Raw genomic sequence first — 16,478 nt, 5'->3', positions numbered from 1 at the left:
TTCAGAGGTTTCTCCAGATTGTCTCATTATTACAGACTATGGATTGAAGAAGGTGAAATCCCTCATTTCTTTGCAAGTGTGTGTTGACTGAGGTTGTTCTTAAAATGTTGGACTTTTTACAGTTTTTCTCAAAGTAGCAATCCTTGCTTGTGAATGACTGCACCTCTCAAGGGAGCCTTTTTTCATACCCAATAATTTTATCTGTTACCAATTAACCTGTTTACCAGTGGATTGTCGCAAACAGGGATTTTCGAGCATTTCACAACTTTTCTAGTCTGTTGTTGCTCCTGTGCCAACTTTTTTGAATTGTATTGCAGGCATCAAATACAGAAATACCCGTATATTTTGGGGGAAAAAAAGCTGATCAGTTGAACATTAAAGGTCTTCTCTTTTAACTCTGTTCAACTGAGTATAGCAAAAAACATTTGCAATCATAACTAATCGTGCCCCCCAGTAAAGATAAGGAGAAAAAAAATCTAAATAGAATTAAAATTATCTTAAAATTAAAGTCCTACGCAGCTGGAGGAGCCTGTGTTTAATATGAGGATTTGTTAGCTAAAATCAGTGTATTTAAACATTTTGCACCAGCTCTTGAAAGGACACCAAGACTGTCTCTGTACATCTATGTTAACCAAAGATTTTTCCATTTTTCCTGCTTTTTCAATGAGGTTTTCATGTCACACACACAAAGAAACAAGAGGACATTTTGACAAATTTTATTCAAGAACATTAAGATCAACCATTAAAGTCAGAAAAGCTTCAGTCAGAGCAGAAACATAACTTAACAGGACTTCATCAGATGACGAGGTTCACATCATACATGTTTTTGGGATGTTTCAGTCATTTGACCTAATAATGGTATTGTCTGTGGTATAATCACTGACTGGAACTTGTGTCTACATACAGTGTTTCAAAACATTTGGTAAGCAATTTCTTATTAATTAAACATTAAAATATAAGGAGATAGCAGAGAGAATTCCTACCCCCCTCCCCCCCAACCTTCAAATTTTAATAATATGCTTTAGCTGCCTTATAATGTTTAAAATAAGATTCAAATTCCAACTTTCTGGATAAAAAAAAAACATATTATTCAGCAGTTCAAAATAAAAAACAAAACGGGATTAGACAAACTGAAAATGCCACTTCTACAAGATATGGACGGTAATCATTTTTAAATGGATATAAAATGGATATGAATGTGACAACAAACTTCTGTTACATCAAGTGCAAGCCCAAACCAAACCTATAAATGACATTGGTAATATAAAACTTGGTAAAAATACTTATTTAAAACTGTACAATCACCAAGTACACAGAGTGAGCACATCAGCTGTCCTTCATTTGGCTTCAGCCTGTTTCTCCTGCGGATAGAAGAAAAGAAAGCAGCATGTTATCTGCACTGCTTGTTTTGGTGCGATGAAAAATGCATTCATTTTCAGTTATCATCACCATGCTACAATTTCATCTTATATATTGCAATATGTAAGATGAAATATATAATATATAAGACACGCACCTTTCAGATGCTTTTAATATCAAATAAAATGTGGGGAGAAAAAAAATGACCAGCTTTGTTTATACAAGTCACAAAGTGATTGCAAATGGCTGTCAGAGGAAGGACAAACATCACGTGTACCAAGAAACCGCAACTTAAAACTTCATATTTTCAGAATTTGCAGACACCTTGTGCCGAAATGAAACTTTCATTTTTATAGTTTCCACTGGCTATCACACTCAGATACAGGTGGTGGTCACGGCTCAGGAGGTGGAGCGTGCCGTTCACTATCAGAAGGGTGGTGGTTCGATCCCTGGCTCCTCTAGTCAACAGGGGCAAATTACTGAACCCCAAATTTCTCCAGGTGGGTGCTCCTTCAGTGTTTGAAGACGTGTTTTAAAAAACTGAGGAGCAGGCGGCACTTTGGTTGAATAACTGGAAAAGTGCTGTACAAATGCAATCAATTCCATTTAGGTGCAGACTATCCAAATATATCTGCACTTTTCCATATTAGGAAAACTTTAGCAACTTTTGTGCCCTGTGTTGTTGAATTTCTCATTTGCATCCTCAAATTAAGTTCAACAACAAAAGGAGTCAGAATAACACATTTTGTGATGGCTAGCGGTTAGGTTTGAAATCCACAACTTAATTTCTCCAAATCAATTATCATATCATATTCATATTTGTTTTCATCCCATCGACCCTTCTGAGACAGGTTAACAAACTTTGGATAAACATTTCAGTCATCAGCCCCCTTTTACGTAGATTAAAAAACATGCGTTCTGTTCATTTGCACACATTATTTAATAGACATACAGCACTGATTACCAGAAATGAAAGTTGTGTAAGTTATCTCTGATTAAAGAAACAAACCTCAGCCTTGGTGCTCCCATTTTCAGCTGATTTGGCCTTCTTTGGTTTGGCTGCCTTCTATAAAACAACATGACAATTGATTACAAATAGATCCGGCTCGTACATAATTATCACATTTCAGAAAAATGAAGTGATAGAAAAATGTAAACATCTACATTGTTCCTCAAAGGTCTTTTCCCCTTTCCCAGTAACTAAACCACACCTATTTTCCCTTCAGGGAACCAAAGGCAATGAATCAGTTTCACATGTGACAAACTATACAGCACACAGAGATGTTCAGTTGAGATCAGCGAGTGTTATCAGTTTCATACTTTTACAGCAGCTTTTTTCTTCAGCTCCGCCGTAATTTTAGGTCTCTGCAAAAACAGACAGAAATTTCATGTATCAAGTAACTGCAGATTACACAGAAGAATATGGGCTACAGTGAAAAAAGTTTTCAGTGACACTGAGCATGTCATTAGTTTGTGACAATCTGAACAGACCCCCTGTTTTATGTTGTAATCACAAGAGGTCATAAAAAATAATTTAGACAGACTGTAGACTGTAAGTGCAATGCACACAGACTCAGGAAAGTTGCTGTTAAGAGTACACAAGTAGGAGCTTACCCCTGCCAACCGTTCGGAGAATCTTGTTGGCTATTGAAACAGGAAGAAAAAGAAAAGAATCAGTGATAGTTGCAGATGTACTACTAGGTAGTCAAAAAAAGAGACTCTAAATAAGATTAAAATGACAGTCCTAAAGTAAGCATCAGACGTTTTCTGTCAAAACTACTTTACACACTAAAATAACACTAAAGGAAGCTTTTAACAACAAATCTTTGTCATCAATCAATTTAAAAATTGCCTAATACTCTTGCAATAACAGAATATCAAAACAGTGTTAATAATATAAGTAAATAGGTGTTGTTTTTTTTTATACAAACCTCAGAGTTAGTCTGAAAGACAAAAAAAAAAAGAAAAACAAATTATTAAAATTTAAATACCAGCATTTCACATGACAACTCAAATAACACTATAATTTTAAAATCACAGAGTATAAATATTTCTGCAGACATGATCATGCACTGGCAGAAAACCAAAAACCCACAAAACCTAAAGACTAATTAAGAAATAATGACGATCGTCACAAAGAACTTCCCGCGCATATTTGAATTCAAATTTGGGCTGTCACCATGACACCGCCTTGGCGCCCTGACAGCTTCCTTTGTTTTGTATCAGTGCGCGCCGACATACAGCTGTTGGGAAACTGATAAGATTACTTCTTTACTAATCTGTAGCTACCGCCGTTTAATAAGCGCAGCCAAACGTAAGCCTGCAGAGGCTGCAAACGAATTAAAATTACAGTTCTGTTGATATTTCACACGTTTTTCTGATTTTTTTTTAATGTCAGATATATTTTTAAAAAATAAATTTAATTATATTGTCGCACGCTGCAAAATGAATACTCGAAATTAACTTGCTCCTGCTAAAAATAAATAATTAAAATTTAAAAATAAAAAACACACACACAACCTCGTCATGATTGAAAAACAAACCCCAACATATTACACCATTTCACGTCGCTGCATTAGATTTCCTCATGCGCACTTGTCTGACAAAATTGTCTATCGATTTGATTTTTTTTTTTTACGCCAACGTTTAATAAATTCAAACTAGCAGACGAAACATGAAACCTGTTTTTAATCAACACGCACAGGCAAGCGTGACTTTTTATTTTCAAAACAGAGTGAAAAAATTAAAAAAAAAAATAAATGCGACCACCCCTCCCCCAACTCCTTCCTCAAATTGGCAGGTTGTACTTCAACTTACTTTGTTTGCTTGCTAATCCCTCCCCTAGTGACGTCTTCGATAAAGTTATGCATTCACATTAACGTGGCAACCGCACCATTTAACGAAGTAACGTGGATTTTTACCCTGTCAAAAATCCCCCCTCCCCCTCCTCCTCCTCCTCCTCAACCTGCTGCCAAAAGACAGCGCAATGTCAACGGCTGCACTTGTCAGAGCTTTGGCGCAGGGCGTGAAAATATCATAGTACGCGTTATCAGTCGTGTATTTTATATCAAAATATAATTCACATGACTATCTAGTCCAGAAACTTTTATTTTCGACGAACGGGAGGATGCCCGCCCAGGTCTCTTCTCTCTGACCGCCATGGCTGCACCGTTTGTTAGGGATGATGACGTTCCTCTGATGCAAATATCAAACGCGGCTTGACGGGAACAAGTCCACGTCAATAAGCTAGTGCAGTGATTTAAAATACAACAATAATTGTAAAAAAAAATCTTACCTTCGTTTTGCCCATGTTGTTGATAGGAAATGCACAGAAAGATCACAAAAATAGAACCGTAAAAACGTGATTTTCTCCGGAGAGATAACACACAACAACCGTTCGGTCGTAGCGTAAAATGGCGAATGTATAATGCAAACGAATGTTTTTGTAGTTTACGCTGAAATATAAGAACGAAACCGGTTCGAACCAGTTTTGTGTTTCGATGCCTGTCATTGGATGCAAATACGTCACGTGCACACAGGCACCGCCCATCTGCTAAAGCGCCAGGAGGCGGGCTGGAAAGCATCGCTGAGAGCCGCGAGGGGGCGCTGAGTCGACGGTTTTGTGATTGATTATTGATTAACCCTTTGAAACCTGAGCAAATAGGTTTGATTTGTTTTTTGAAAAGCATGGCGAGAAGGCCACATCAGCTTACCAACGCATGACCCAATAATTGGCAAAAAAAAGTTAAAAAGTTACAAAAAAGCTACCTGAAAATGAGGAACAAAAAAAAAAGTTAAAAAAAAAAAAAGTATATATTTATTCTAATTTTTTCTTTGACATAATTTTATAAAATTATTGTCATTATTATATTGTATTGACATTATTGTATTATAAATACAATTTTCTGAACATTTTCCCATCATTTATTCATTTTTTTTCTGATAACTTTCTAATCTTTTTTTTAAACTGATTTTTAAGAAATTTTCTTGTCACCTTTTACCAATTTCCTGCAATTTGTGGAGCATTTATTGCCAAGACATTTCCTTTGAACCCATGTTTTTTTGAAAGAAATCAAACCCATCTGCTTTCAAGGGTCAAATAACTTGGGAAAGGTAAATTGATGTTGTTCTGGGTTTCAGAGGTTTAAAATTATCATCGAAAAAAGGCACTGCATTAGACAATAATAGTGATGGAAGATGTACCTTGACCTTTTACTTTAGTAAAATGGCAATACCACCGTGTATAAATACTTTTGATACTTTAAGTATCAAAACCTACATGCTTTTACTTAAAATGGGGTACTTTTACACTGTGGTATTACTACCTTTAGTATAAAACGTTTCAATACGACTTCCTCTGTTGTATAAAACTGCCATCAGCTGCACGAAGATTGCCTGTCTAAAAATATAAGTTAAGTTTTGTTGATATAAATATTCCCTATTCTAGTAAGTGGATCAAGCTCTGCAGCTTGGATTTAGAAAAACTGACTGACATAAATTGGAGATAAAATTGAAGATTGAGAATTATTAAGTCTTTTGTTTTCCTTAATGAACATAAAAAAAATAAACATTGTTGAAAAATATTAGTTCCTTTACTTGAGTTAGATAGATGACTGGAAGTCATACAACTGTTAACTAAAGATCTGCTTTGAGAAAAATCAAAACTATGTATAATCAGACTGATGTTGTATACACAATAAATGTCTTAATTTAAATGGCATATTTACTACGTCAATTAGTAAAGAGCTCCAATACTTACAACAGGTACTCACAGAAATTAAAGGTTAACTTGATGTCTGTATCTGCTGAAAGCTTTTCCTCAGTAATCTCATGGGAAACCAAATACAGTCACTTTGTGTCCCCTAAAATGGTATACAACAGCAGCATGGACCTTAAAATGTGCTATTTTTCTGCTGCACAAGTTAAGATGGCCATAGCACTGACATTTGTAAGTACAAAAGAGTGAACTGTATATTACTTTCTCATATCTGACATACAGTAATTGCTTTATTCTGTTAAAGAAAGCTGGTCAAAATCTAGTTATGTCATCACACACATCACACTCAAAAAACAACACTTCCTTTAAGCCACAACAAAAATGCAAAACTGCACTGATCTATATTAATCTGGACGGTTGATTCGTGAACGTGTGAGAAAACACGCGATCCCTGGCTTTCACTCATATATGTCATCTTCCAATCAATGGCATGCATTTCACAGACAATTTACACAATTACTTAACTACATCTTGACCAGACATTTCCACAATTAGACTTTTTTTTTTAAATCTACAATCATAAATATCCATTTTTCTACAGCCCCATAGGGGTAAAATTACCCTCTCATCTCATACAGATCAGTAACACAATGACATCATTCCCAGGTACTGTTCGTTCCTCACTTTTCCACAGAAAGCCCTTTTGGGATGAGGACAGGAGAGGTTTCATCCCCACTTCAACATGGGGTTTGTTCTTCGCCCTCCTAGGCAGAGACGGCGTTGCTCGTTAAGTCATTAAAGAAAGAGTCTCTCTTGTGCTTCAGTGCGTCTAGGAAGTCCTGGATCCGTTCTTCTCGGCAGGTGGTGTAGTGCAGCAGCGCCTCTTGTCTTCTCTGGGCGTCAGCAGGCTTACCATTCCCATGATGCTGCAGGTGCTCTGCTACACAGGCACGATCTGCCTCTAGCTGCTGTAAGGCCTGATCCTCTCGATAGAGGTCTCTGGCTTTCTAAAATACAACACATATTAAAATTCCAGTTAGTCATGTATCGGAAAAAAAAAAGCTTTACTTATTACCATTTAAACATTACACGCCTGCCCTTATTTGTTTTAGTTGTATTTAACTCGCAATAATCATTACATGCACTACAGACAGTACAAGTTATGTGACAGATGGTTGGCAACACAAACTCTTTCACCAAATAATAATAGCCCAAGATATTTGTGTGCTTGTTAAAAAAGTGGGGAAGAATCTATGCTTTATATCATGCTGAAGCTTTATAGACAAGGTAATTAAGTTATCACAGTGCATGCTGCTTTGCAACAATGCATGCAATAGTTTTTAATTGACTTTTTTTTATTTATGTTTGCACCAAAATAACCAAAACTTTTTTCTTGGAGAGTTCCAAAATCAATATATGGCAACTCACTGAGGCCAGATAAGACTCACGACTATGTGCTTTAGTACTGGTTGCCTAAATTTCTTGTGCAACACTTGTAACTGCAAATATTTTTTTAAAGCTGGCAAGGAAAAACCTAAACATGTATATGGCAAAGATAGGAAAACTGGGGTCACTCATCGATCCTCTCCTACACTGACTGAAAAGTTGTCTATCAGATATTTGTTTTACAACATTACAGTCTAATACATGACAGAGGAATGCAGTTCTTTGTCATTAAGACACTCTCCAAAGCTATGTTTGCTTCAAGGACACTGTACTCTGAGATGTTATTATTTACCCTGTGTACCCTAACAAATGCAGAGTCCCATATTGATGACAACTGCGTCACAATAGAGGCCTTACCTGAATGGACTTGTGATTTAATTGATATTGGAGAATGGCTTCACACAGGTTCCAGAACGAGTACTCCGGCCACAGAACTGACTGAAACACTAAACAGGAGTGGGAAGTCTGCAGAGCGTAAAACAAAAGAAAGGCATTGTAAGTCTCAGAGGAGAAGCTGTAAAATGTTTGACAATATTATCCAAGCATTTAATTCTTGGTTAATACTTTGTATCATACATTGCAATCCTGATTTGTTGGATAATACCATGCTAACAAAGTCATAAATGCAGAAAAATCAGTGAAAACAAATAACCCGCATTTCTTAGAGAAGTCTATTACAGTCTATTGTATAATTAATATTAAGAATGCAAATGACAAAAATCCCCTGTATTTGGTTAAGGTTAATTAAAATAAGGCAGTCATTGTTGGCCAAATAATGTGTTTAAGACAAATAGCTTCATAAAGTAAACCTTTGTTAGAAATGTAATTTCTGATGGTAAAATCCAATTTTCAGCTCTCACCTTTGATGGAGCTACATAGCAGATAAAGATAAAAATGACAGACATAATGTGACTCTACCCAACTATGAAGATCACTACATAAGTTTTAATGGAAAAAATGGACTTGTTTCAAGTCTGCTGTTTGGTCTACATCTGACACATATTCACAGATCTTGGAGACATTTTTGTTGGAATCAAAGATAGAAATGCAGCAACGTCTATATAAACTATGAGTCTTGTATAAAATCTGCTTGGAGGTGAATACTTTGAGCTACCTGTTACAACCTGAAATACAAGTTTGACTGCCACTGTGCTTGAAAATGACCTCCTGCACCTAATTTTGATCGCCAAACACTTAACAAGGCCTGGGAAATCATATTTCCAGAGTTGGCAGTGCAGTATGTAATTCTGAAGAAATGCATATGATTGTTGGATCTCATTCCCAGGTTGTCAAAAACCAACCCTTTTGGCTCTGTAGTTTAGTCCAACTCCAAATCTAAGGCATTCAGCATTTGACGATGTGGGAATGAGACTCAGCAATCACTGAGATCTCTCAAGGCCACAACTATAATCTTCATTCATTATTTCCACGCGGTCATTCTGATCCTCACCTGCCAAAGCAGGAAGTCGCTGAGTCGTACCTCTCCAGAGGTGCGGATGAGCAGATCGGGATTGGGAGAATTATTGCTGTACAAACACTCACTTAGCAACGACTCTGAAACATCACTGAGCACAACAGAACAACACAAACACAGCTTGTAAAAGCAATCGCTCCGCAGGTCGATTTTTATATTCTATGTGGCATTATGGATTTAAACAAGATGTCAGAGAGATCAACTCAGTGTTGTCTTTGCCATTTGTTACCTTGCTTTGATCAGACCCTGCTCCACTCCCCAAGCCATTTCTCTGACAGCGTTGGTGATTTCATATCTTGACGTGTAAGCAAAGCACACGTTCAGGAAACACCTGCAAAACATATATGTAGCTTGTATGAGCGTATGAGTCGTTAATTATTAGGGCCACAGTAGAAGTGGTGCAAATGAACGAAACATACTTATTGTGCGACTTGGTTATGACCACAGCTTTGGCAATTAGCTGCTGAAGGTCTAGTGGCAGCATATTCAAGTCGCCCAGCACCCGGATACACACACCATGCTTCTCCAGATTGTCCCTACAGGAGAAAAGACAGGTGTGTGAATGTATCAAGAAAAGCATGAAGAAGAACAGGGAGAACAAGCCGACCACTCCATCCAGACACAGCTGCTGAAACATGTCTGTCAGCATTTCCCCCCCAGTGAGTAGTCAGTGAGTGCAGTTTCGGAAGCATTCTGCAGTCCAGAGTTCTGTGTAAAGCTGGTTTGTCAAGTGTTTGTGCTCAACACAATAACACAACAAGCCACCGTTATAATAAGAAAAGCTGCAAGATGTCCTGATACTGAAACTGTGGATTAGTTGCATAAATGTTAAATTAGATGTTATTGGTATTAGGACTACTCCAGATCATATCCAATATGCCCTATAATTATGATTTAATTTCCACAGTGTTACTGCTGTAGAGAAAAGTGCAATTTTGAGGTGACTTTTTCAAGCACTTTTATTTTCAATATCATTTTCAAAATATAACCATCTGAAAGTAGTGAAACTAAATGATGCCGGCTATAACTTTGGCGTCACTTTTAGTTTTTGGTGGAGCTATTACATCAACGCACCGCTAAAGAGATAGGAAATAAACCACAGTGAAAGCCGGCTCTTTCCATTAGGTCATGTTAAGTTCAGCCATGCCAACACAGGCCTACTGGCTGGGGACAAATTAAAAATAAATTACGACAGTGGGCAGGACATCACCCCTCCAATGTGTTGGCTCGTCCACAGCTCTCTACAGCTAGTTTTACGTTCATAACGGCATAGGTGCGGTGCAAAAATGCTAAGGCACCGTGGCCAAGCTGTATAATGGCAGAGAAAACCCTGCTAAATGCACAGAAAATATTAGGCTGATGGGTCCAGTATGCAAAATTAGCTACAGACAGAAACACAAACAACACCAAACTAATAAATATCATCTGGCAGAAAACACTAAAAGCTCAAAAGCCCATAACCAGCATGTTGGTATAAGTGTTGGTAGAATTTAAAAAATGTGTTGGTAAACGAAAAAGCTGAGCAATTTAGTAAATTGACATGATGACAAAACTTTGGTAAAAACATAATACACCATTATGAGCCTTTTTGAATTTCAAGGACCTTTGCTAAAAAGTGCTTTTTTTTCAAAGTATTCCAGTACTTCTTTTTTCTAGTCAAAACAAAGAACCTTGTGCTGCACCACAACTGGGCGTGACAGGTTACACTTTTTCTAAGTGCTATACTGAAGGCAACTGGACTTGCTTGAGTTTCTTGAGGATGTTTCACCTCTCGAGAACCTACTTTAATTTTGACAGATTTGTTGGGACTCTCAGGAATCACAGGAAGCAGAATTACCACGACTTTGATGACTGAGAATCTTCACCAACTTGTTACTCTTGTCATTCAAGAGAGTATGTTACAAAACAAGCAAAGCTTTCAGCCTTTGTGCTTTCAACAAAAACAGTATTTTAAAAATTGCCTCCAAGACAAACATATGAACTAGTGTACTCAGCTTTTGATACCACAATGTCTTCTGGAAAGCATCTACAGAGTCTGTATTTTCAATGAGCAACTATAACTGATCAGCTTAGCTAACAGGCTACACATGACTGACAAAAGACTGCTTATTTTTCAAAAGGCAAGAAATGAGTCATCTGTAAAATATTCCTCCTTGTGGAAAAACATGAAGAAAAAGCATTCAAAAGTTTTCGTTGGCCAACATCTAGTGGCCATTTGAGGAACTGCAGTTCATGTACCTTAACAGTCACCATGCTGGTTGGTTTAAATGTGTTTTTGGACGTCTATACTTGCACTAAGGACTATGAGTACAGAGTAATTCTAGGCAGAATCTAGTTTTTCTTTATATTCTGGTTGTATTGCAGCAAAAATAGCAATGGAAACAACTGATATTGTGCACTCCTATTTATAAGTATCCCTTTCTTCCTCTTGGATATTCTGGCATCAGTCTGCAGTGCATTTCACTCAATGTAAAATGTAGTAGAAGGTATTTTGGTGTCAGAGTTGTCAACTGTTGCAGTGTTCAGCAGCAGCAGCAGCAAAAAAAGACAATATTTTCTCAGCGTGGATGTTTTTAAACACAACCTTAATCTTTGTTGATTTTAAAGCATTTGACAAGTGTGGACTTGCCCTGATAAATCCGTAATGGATGAAACCTGCAGGCATGTTTCTAACTGCTACTTTGACTAAATAGCCATGAGATATTAAAGGCTTTTTTAAATAATTACCCTCTTGTGTGCCTCAGATTTCAGACTTCAGACCAGTTATTTGATACAAAGAGGAAGCCCATTTCATTTCAGCCTTCCAAAGACACTTAACTTACTTCAGAGTGGTTATTGTATTTGGTTCGTCTCAACTTAACTTTAAGGAAGCTATGAATCATATGATGCATAAAATGTGACAAGCAACAGCACAGTGCTCTTTTAAATCCTTAATTTGAAACTCACCGCTCCTCCAACAGCTTTTCAAACTTTTGCTTGGCTAGCTCCATCAGCCCATCCACCTCGTTTTTAGTGCGCTTGAAATTCTCGATGCTGAAGGCGTACACTGTAACTTCTTGGATGTTCAGATGCTTACACCAGCGTAATGTCTGGTGCAGAAAGGACAAGAGGTTAAACATATATATGAGTGAACTCTTTTATGCCCAGGTGACATAAGGTTTGAGAAGCCAAGCAAATTCACCTCTGCCAGCTTGTTGAAGCCCTGCATATGTCCTTCCTGACGCTCCATATTTTTCTTCCGTGCAAAGCGACGGTTACCATCCATGATGAAGGCCACATGTTTAGGCATGGGTCCAGCCTGGGAGACACAAGAGGTTTGGGTAATACTGATAGACACAGTTGTATAGAGCTGAAATGATTAGTCTGTAGACAGAAAACTAGTAAGGAAATAACTGTGATAATATGCCAAACATTCTCTCGTTCTAGCTTCTAAAAAGTTACAAGTTCCTTGTCTTTTAGTTTCATTCTTGACCACAGAAATCTTAGCTCAAGGTCAAAATGCAAGCTTTTTTCAAAGCTAACAATTGCATCTCACAGTTTTCATCTTTCAGCTTCCATCCATGGACCATGAAGATTGCAAAATACAGTTAAAGGTCAAGTTTTTGATAACTCAAAACCAAAACACGCGTTCTCTGTGAGGCTGTGGAAAAAATTATTAGTTTTTCAAAATGAAGCCTTTGGATAATTTGTACAAACTTAAAAATGTCAACTTGGGCTCTCGGAAACTGTTAAAGTATTTTGCACTATTAAAAATAATAATCCTTGGTCTCAGCCCTGCAGTGGAGCTGATTGCTTTTGGGTGACACAAATATCCCCTTTCCACCAAAATGGGATGGTTCCGTTCTAGTTCCCGCAACTAATTTTGGACCGTTCACAGCATTTCGACCAAAATAAATTGGTTCAGAAAGCAAAAGGTTGGTTCTCAGCTGGAACAAAATAATAACAGGTTCTCCTTGACCTTCTGCAAACCGCGTCAGCATTAGTGAATGTGTCATTTTCTGCAGGAACGGGCGGGGGCTAAAATGACCAATTAAAGTGAGAAATCGTCAGAGCATGCTGCAGTGTCATAAATACTTGGTGCATAATTGTCTTTTGGATTCTGTACTAACTGAACAAAAGCGCACAGGATATCAATGCAATCTGTGGTTTTGCTGCTTATTTCTGTTCTCTGTAGTTTGGTGGAAAAGGCATAGAAGTAGCCACTTTGTGCTTCTAATGTGTTACTATTATATTCAAGTCCTAGAGCTAAGCAAGTTTTTTTTTTTAACAAAACACACCTGCACAGTCCTCAAAGCCTTTTGTGACCATCTGGATGAAAAAAACAAAAAATCTGCAGCATGACAAAAAAGCAAGAAATGACATCTCCTTTCTCATTTTGTGTAAGACAATAACTATATCAAAATATAATAGAATTTCCAGTTATATTGGCTCCAATTTTGAAATCGGCGGAGCAACTTAAGACATTATTTAAGAATCGTTTTAACTGACTTGATTATTTGGTCATCCCGGTTTTTTCTGTAACCAGTGTATAATGTTGTCTCAAGAGCCTCTGGATTTTCCAAACATCGCTGGGTATTTCTTTTTCGTCAAAATTGAGAGGTACGTACAAAAGGGTAGATGATAATATGTACATTTAGGCTTACCTTCAGGATATTTGCTGAAATCTTTTCAAGCAGATTTAATTCACCTTCCCGTATCCACGACATTTTCAGGCTTTAAGGATCTGGAAATAGGCAATTAAAATGTTTTTTTAAAGGGTTATGAACGTCGACCGTGTACACCACAGAAAAAAATTGTCCAACTAACTGTTTATACGACGAGATTATCTAAAAAAAAAGTCTTATTAATATACAAATTCATTTTCCTTGCAGCCAGTGACTGACTGTCCGTTAACTGCCAGCCTGGCTCACGAGACATGCAATGAACTTAGCTGTTGTGAGGCTGAAAAAGCCCAAAACGAGTCACACATCGTTTAGAAAACTCCAACTCTTAATGAAAACCGCCTCATTCATTCAAACTATAGAACCGCATGTTGTTTTACTGTCAAAATTACTGTAATTTTATCTCATCTCACAGACCTTCCAACTCACAGCTTTTACGATGACGACCTCTTCCGCATTGGAGTAAAGTGACGTAGAGGCGCTGTGACGACTTCCTGTCAGACGTTATTAGATTTTCAAACCATGTGGATGGACGTGAGCGCAGCGTCCATCCTGTTGTCAAAGATAGATCTGAGTCCGTTATTTGACTAAAATGCCACTAACAGTCAATATCAGGAGTAAAAGTTGAAAATACCACGCCCTAAAATAATATAACAAATAAATTATATTACACATCACTAAATCCTGGATTTAAAATCAGTGTTTTCAGAGGTGGCCTGGCTATGGAAATATCATTTGAAACTTTACTCAAAACTAAATACTAAAAATACTCATGCAGAAAAACTGGTCCTGTATGTGTTATTTTACACATATTTTTTTTATTTTACCTGTGCAAAGTGAATGGATTTCTTAAAAAAAAACATGGATAGAAGACTATGAGTAAATTAAGAAGACATTAACCTACCCAAAAAAATTTAAATTTTGTCAAATTTTGTAAATCTAGTCATTTCTTGTACTTTGCAGGACATTTCTTGTCAAGCTAATTTTCCCCCATGTTTCTGAAACCAATGACCAATTTACTCATGGGTCAAAGGTTCAAATACTTTGAAAGGCCTCTGAACATACCACAGAGATTCAAAGGGTTAATACTGACACGTAGGCCTATATGTTTATATTCACAGCCTAGTAGCTGTGTAGTCTACTTTTTAGTATACTGTACCAAGATGGCTTTGTTGTCATGAAGTTTAAATGATTTGCGTGGACATTGTAAGTATTGACAAACAAATAATGTATGGTGACCCAAACGTGTTTAAAAATGCATAAATAGCAGTTCACTGATTTTTTATCATGTGACTGAACAAAAGTGCAAAAGTGACTAACATGGTCAGATAAGGAATAAGATGGGAGGTTCATTGCTATGGCCCAAGTAATGACATTTTAGATATTCATATTAAGCTGATCAAAGTCTTCTGCCGTTCAGGATTCTGTGTCCTGACAGTGATTGACGGTTATCAGTTTGTTGGGATTGTAATGCCTCAGGGAGGATAATAATATGAGTGTCATCGCCATAACAATTAAAAAAAAACAACAGTTTTTGTTTTGGACAATTTGACCCGATGGCAGCATAGAGATGGAGAAAAGGATGGGACCAACACACATTTTTTGTGGAACATCACATGAGCTGAAGGCTTCAGTTGGGGGAAGAGGTGCCAATGGAGACAGTGAAGGATCTGCTGGATAAATATGCAGCACTAAGACATTCATCACCTATAGGCCCTATGGATTTAGGTCTAAAAACAAAAGTTTAGTATAATCTAGACCTATATATTTGCACAGGTAACAAAACTCACACACAAAAAAACAAAGAAACAAACAAATTAATAATAATTAAAGGATTAAAAAGGGATTGTGTTGATTAAATGTATCTATTTATTTGAAAAGGGGCTGATAAAGACAAAAACATCACACCAACAAGACTAATAAAACACCTAAAACTTTTTTTTTAAATAAAGAAAGAACAGTTAAACAATTTTGAAACACATACAACAACTAAGAAAATTGATCGAAAAAATGAACCTATATGTGCGAAGTATAATAAAAATGAGAGGCAGAAATGCCATGTAAAAGGAGAAAGACGACCATGTAGGCTATAAATTGCAAGTGGTTAAATTCTTACGGTTATGTTCAAAGTCTGGCCCGGGAGCCAATTGTGGCCCCCAGACAGATTTTAAATGCCCCATGGCTTGTCTTTCAAAATATAATAGCCTCACAAAAGTGGTTAATCACACAAGATTACTTTGCATTTTTTCTGTTTTTTTCCGTCATGGTAAGACTATAATACAGTTTGTAGACATGCATCACGTAGGGACTATGCAGTGAGAGCTAGTGTTTTTTTTTTTTAATTAAAAAGACAATATATGAGCAAATAAATGAAGAAAAAAAGCATAAAGTTTATAGAAAGAGACACTGCTTTCAGGAGAAAAATGAATAACTAGATGTGTCGATATCATTATATTGTGATTTTTTTTTTTTTTTAAAATAACCCATATCATGCAAGAAGTGGCCGGCCCCCAGGTTTTCTCACATCACCTTATCTGGCCCCCATTCAAAAAAAGTTTGGAGACCCCTGAGATAATCAAACTTTAATTCTAACTTCAAACATTAAGAGAGAGGAATAGTTTTAAATGTTATGAAGTAGTCCACAATTTTATGGTTATACATTCTGTATGTAGTAATTAGTGTGATCATTAATTTCGTGATATCTTCATCAGGTTTTGAACACACTGGGTACACTTGCCCATATATTTGCATATCTGCAGTGTAGTTCCGTCTTCCACCTCTGGGGTGTGACAGCAAGTTCATCAACAGTTCCCTTGCACTT

General features: G+C 36.9%; 1 protein-coding gene and 1 long non-coding RNA gene across 3 annotated transcripts; both read right to left on the bottom strand.

Annotated features, from left to right (window-relative positions):
- Window positions 1–700: 700 nt before the first annotated feature.
- On the bottom strand, window positions 701–4,863 carry LOC121946381. Its single transcript, XR_006106008.1, has 6 exons — window positions 4,655–4,863; window positions 3,291–3,302; window positions 2,974–3,003; window positions 2,680–2,724; window positions 2,369–2,425; window positions 701–1,361 (listed from the first exon to the last, which is right to left on the bottom strand). It is a non-coding gene; the product is annotated as an uncharacterized LOC121946381 (long non-coding RNA).
- A 1,069-nt stretch (window positions 4,864–5,932) lies between these two features.
- dhdds (dehydrodolichyl diphosphate synthase) lies at window positions 5,933–14,125 on the bottom strand. 2 transcript variants are annotated; one of them, XM_042490950.1, is made up of 9 exons: window positions 14,075–14,125; window positions 13,640–13,719; window positions 12,178–12,294; window positions 11,943–12,085; window positions 9,416–9,532; window positions 9,226–9,327; window positions 8,973–9,087; window positions 7,880–7,987; window positions 5,933–7,083 (listed from the first exon to the last, which is right to left on the bottom strand). In XM_042490950.1, exons 2-9 carry the CDS (start codon window positions 13,700–13,702, stop codon window positions 6,841–6,843), a joined length of 1,008 nt encoding a protein of 335 aa, XP_042346884.1. In that variant the 5' UTR covers window positions 13,703–13,719; window positions 14,075–14,125; the 3' UTR covers window positions 5,933–6,840. The 2 variants fall into 2 exon arrangements, with proteins under 2 accessions (XP_042346884.1, XP_042346883.1); XM_042490949.1 differs by having other exon boundaries at window positions 14,087–14,115.
- Window positions 14,126–16,478: the final 2,353 nt, after the last annotated feature.

The sequence above is a fragment of the Plectropomus leopardus genome, chromosome 7 (assembly GCF_008729295.1).
Source record: "Plectropomus leopardus isolate mb chromosome 7, YSFRI_Pleo_2.0, whole genome shotgun sequence".
NCBI classification, from domain to species: Eukaryota; Metazoa; Chordata; class Actinopteri; order Perciformes; family Serranidae; genus Plectropomus; species Plectropomus leopardus.
Note: the sequence above shows the minus strand (reverse complement) of the source record. Positions and strands in the feature narration are given on the sequence as shown.

Coding starts and splice junctions, on each gene's coding strand:
- dhdds (XM_042490950.1), bottom strand. CDS start 13,702: ATGTCGTGGATACGGGAAGGTGAATTAAATCTGCTTGAAAAGATTTCA. Junction 9,533..11,942: donor GAAAAGCTGTTGGAGGAGCG/GTGAGTTTCAAA, acceptor TTTCTCCTGTAG/GGACAATCTGGAGAAGCATG. Junction 9,328..9,415: donor ATAACCAAGTCGCACAATAA/GTATGTTTCGTT, acceptor TATGTTTTGCAG/GTGTTTCCTGAACGTGTGCT.